The 2993-nt window shown below is 40.8% G+C and overlaps 1 protein-coding gene across 3 annotated transcripts in view; it reads left to right on the top strand.

Annotated features, from left to right (window-relative positions):
- Positions 1 to 530: 530 nt before the first annotated feature.
- Positions 531 to 2993, top strand: part of LOC131884591 (uncharacterized) — a 12914-nt gene continuing 10451 nt past the window's right edge. The window contains exon 1 of one of the 3 annotated variants that reach the window (XR_009373736.1): positions 531 to 973. Coding sequence is in view for 2 of the 3 variants with exons in the window: in XM_059232422.1 (XP_059088405.1) it covers positions 847 to 973 (127 nt within the window). In the remaining variant the exon portion in view is untranslated. The remainder of the gene's footprint in view (positions 974 to 2993) is intronic. The other 2 variants (XM_059232422.1, XM_059232421.1) reach the window with 2 other exon arrangements.

Below are 2993 nucleotides of genomic sequence, written 5' to 3'. Positions count from 1 at the left end.
GCGTGTTGCTGACAATTGCTTGCATTTATTGCCGGATTCTCGATACCTGGAATAGAGTGAAATTAGGACACTGGCCTAGAGTGTGAGAACGCTATTTTTCTCCATTGAAGAACTCCCAAGATGAAGAAGAAGATGATGATGATGATTGTGCGGCATCAACCACGTCAATCAAATAGATACATACAGTTTCAAGCCAGTCTCTCTTGGAGAATCGGTTTCGTTCTTTTGCTCAGCATACTATCAAAAGGTAAGCAACGATCCATGGCCAGACGAATTTGAATACAACATCAGAGGAGAGCAGCCCCAGATGTTCACTGGATTTGGATTTGGATGATTTTGAAGCCACATAACTCAGCGTGACATCTAATTTTNGCTCATTGGCCGGGGATGAGAATTCACCGTACTGTTTTCTCTTCGTCAGTCCTTTCCTCATTGGATCTACAGTAGTATCTTGGTAGTGCTCCAAGTGCACTGCAGTCAACGAAGAGCTCTGGAGGAGTCAGTTGTCAGATGGTTCTAGCGGAGTGAAGAGCTCCCGGGTGAAAAGTTCGAGTTGGACCGTCCGAGAAACAGAAATCAGGTGGCAGCGAAGGGGGACAGGAATAAACCGTAAAACTTGTGACAGTTGGATAAGATCTTTGGAGGGACGAAAGCTCGACCGACTTCCTCCTTGGTCTGAGAGTTTGCCTGAACATAACGAAAAAGTTCGAAAAATGTGAAGATGGTGTGTGTTGCTGACAATTGCTTGCATTTATTGCCGGATTCTCGATACCTGGAATAGAGTGAAATTAGGACACTGGCCTAGAGTGTGAGAACGCTATTTTTCTCCATTGAAGAACTCCCAAGATGAAGAAGAAGATGATGATGATGATTGTGCGGCATCAACCACGTCAATCAAATAGATACATACAGTTTCAAGCCAGTCTCTCTTGGAGAATCGGTTTCGTTCTTTTGCTCAGCATACTATCAAAAGGTAAGCAACGATCCATGGCCAGACGAATTTGAATACAACATCAGAGGAGAGCAGCCCCAGATGTTCACTGGATTTGGATTTGGATGATTTTGAAGCCACATAACTCAGCGTGACATCTAATTTTTAAGATATTTATTGCGCGTTGTGCTTGCCTGCAAACGGGAGTTCTCGGTTGATCAAGCGTTGTTATTCTGCATGTTAACTTTCTCTTCGCCATCGTTTTGTCAGTTGGAGAAAAAACTAGTGCAATTAAACTCAACCACAACAACACACATCTGAATGGATAACAAATTATCAACATAAGCATATTTTTGGCGTGATACAAAAGTTTAGCTATTTCCTCAACGTCGCTTTGGGGGCTAAGTCAATTGGAGATAAAATGATGCCGTGTTTTCTAGTCTATAAAGAAAATTGTGACGTAAACACATTTCTCATACAATCCAGTGTAATTTTCACCATATATCTTTTTTATTTAGTTGTAGAATTCTTTTGCGTACTCATTCCCGCAACAGGGAATGGGATCCCAACAATTCAAGACGAAAGCGTAATCATTTACTTATCTTTATGTAATATCTGATCCAACAACGAATTAGAGTTTACGGATCTGGATAGTCCTTGAATGTAAGATTGATCGGGAATTTTGGTCAAGAACTTGTCCAAGTCCGACTTAAATTCCGCTACGTAATGTTATGTTGTCAGATTGATGTGAACCAGTTATCCTAGGCCATTTAAGAAGCTACAGTTTTTCCTGGGACATCAAAGAACAATGTGCCTTATGAAAAAGTAGGTCTGGCGTCATCGAAAATGTGTTCATTTCATTCAATAGCAATCTGTAAATATAGGTTTGCGTTAGGGCTGAGACACACTTAAGAGAAGAGACGTGTACAAAGCAACAACCTTTTTGATGTGGACAAAATCCCCTTTGGATGCACTAGTTTGAAAGTAACATGTGGAGGAAAAGCCAGGCCATTGGACCGTCTTCGTCGTCGGGAATGGAATACGAATAGCATTAAGAAAATCCGAATTTCTCCGCCAGCTTGACGTCAATGTTCGGTGTGCTAATTGAACAGCACACGTTCAATATGTTGGTTCACTACTATAGGATCAAATAGGTTGACCACAAATCAGCGACTTCTTGTACGTGGCAACAGATCAATCGATAATGGAGATGGAAAGTGTGGCATATGCGCAAGATTGTAGGACATGACTAACAGGAGAGCAACTTTGATTTGATTGATCGAGGGGACTTATCTGATCCGAGAGGCTGGAGGGATCTTGAAGTTTTTGTGAATTGACACAACATGACATAATTGGAGGGTATAAGTATAGCGAATTCAAAGTTGACACCTTTACCAAAGTGAAAAGAAGATTTATTTCCTATCATGATGAAACCATTTTGCAAAACCATCTTGTCTGGACATGCTTAGATTTTGCAATTAATGTTCGCTTACTTTAATGGCCAAGTCCTTTAAACTGTTAAGCGAATGTAAATGATGATATTGTTAGTTTTGTCCTCTGATGACCTCTTCTTCAACTCATACCTAGTGTCAAGAGTCCATATGTTCTACAATAAGTAGATCGCTTAAATGCCGAGCAAAAATGAAGACCATCACTGCCACTCTCTGGATTCATAAATCTTGATTAAAAATACATTACAAAGGCTCCTCAATGTGTTGTTCGTAGTGGATGATAATATCGTAACATCCATCAGGTCAAGGTGTGTGGGATTCAATCGTTTGAAAGCCAATTTTGTTCAACCGTCAACAGAACGTTTTTCACCAACCCCCCTTATTCAAACGATTTAAAACGTCTCTTCCGAGAAAGAGACTTGTTTGTGAGCACACCTAAAGCCGTATTAAAATTCCAAGCCTTCTCATTATTCCGACATGACCCGCCGACCAACCCGAAGTAAAGTTGTTATTGTCGATGTTGATGAATCCAGTGGAAGATCTCAATCGGTTGTTGGCCTGTCGTTTTTCCAGTTCAATGCGTAACCGGTATGAAATTCACATTGAGCCAC

The sequence above is a fragment of the Tigriopus californicus genome, chromosome 8, assembly GCF_007210705.1.
Source record: "Tigriopus californicus strain San Diego chromosome 8, Tcal_SD_v2.1, whole genome shotgun sequence".
Lineage (NCBI taxonomy): Eukaryota > Metazoa > Arthropoda > Copepoda > Harpacticoida > Harpacticidae > Tigriopus > Tigriopus californicus.
Note: the sequence above shows the minus strand (reverse complement) of the source record. Positions and strands in the feature narration are given on the sequence as shown.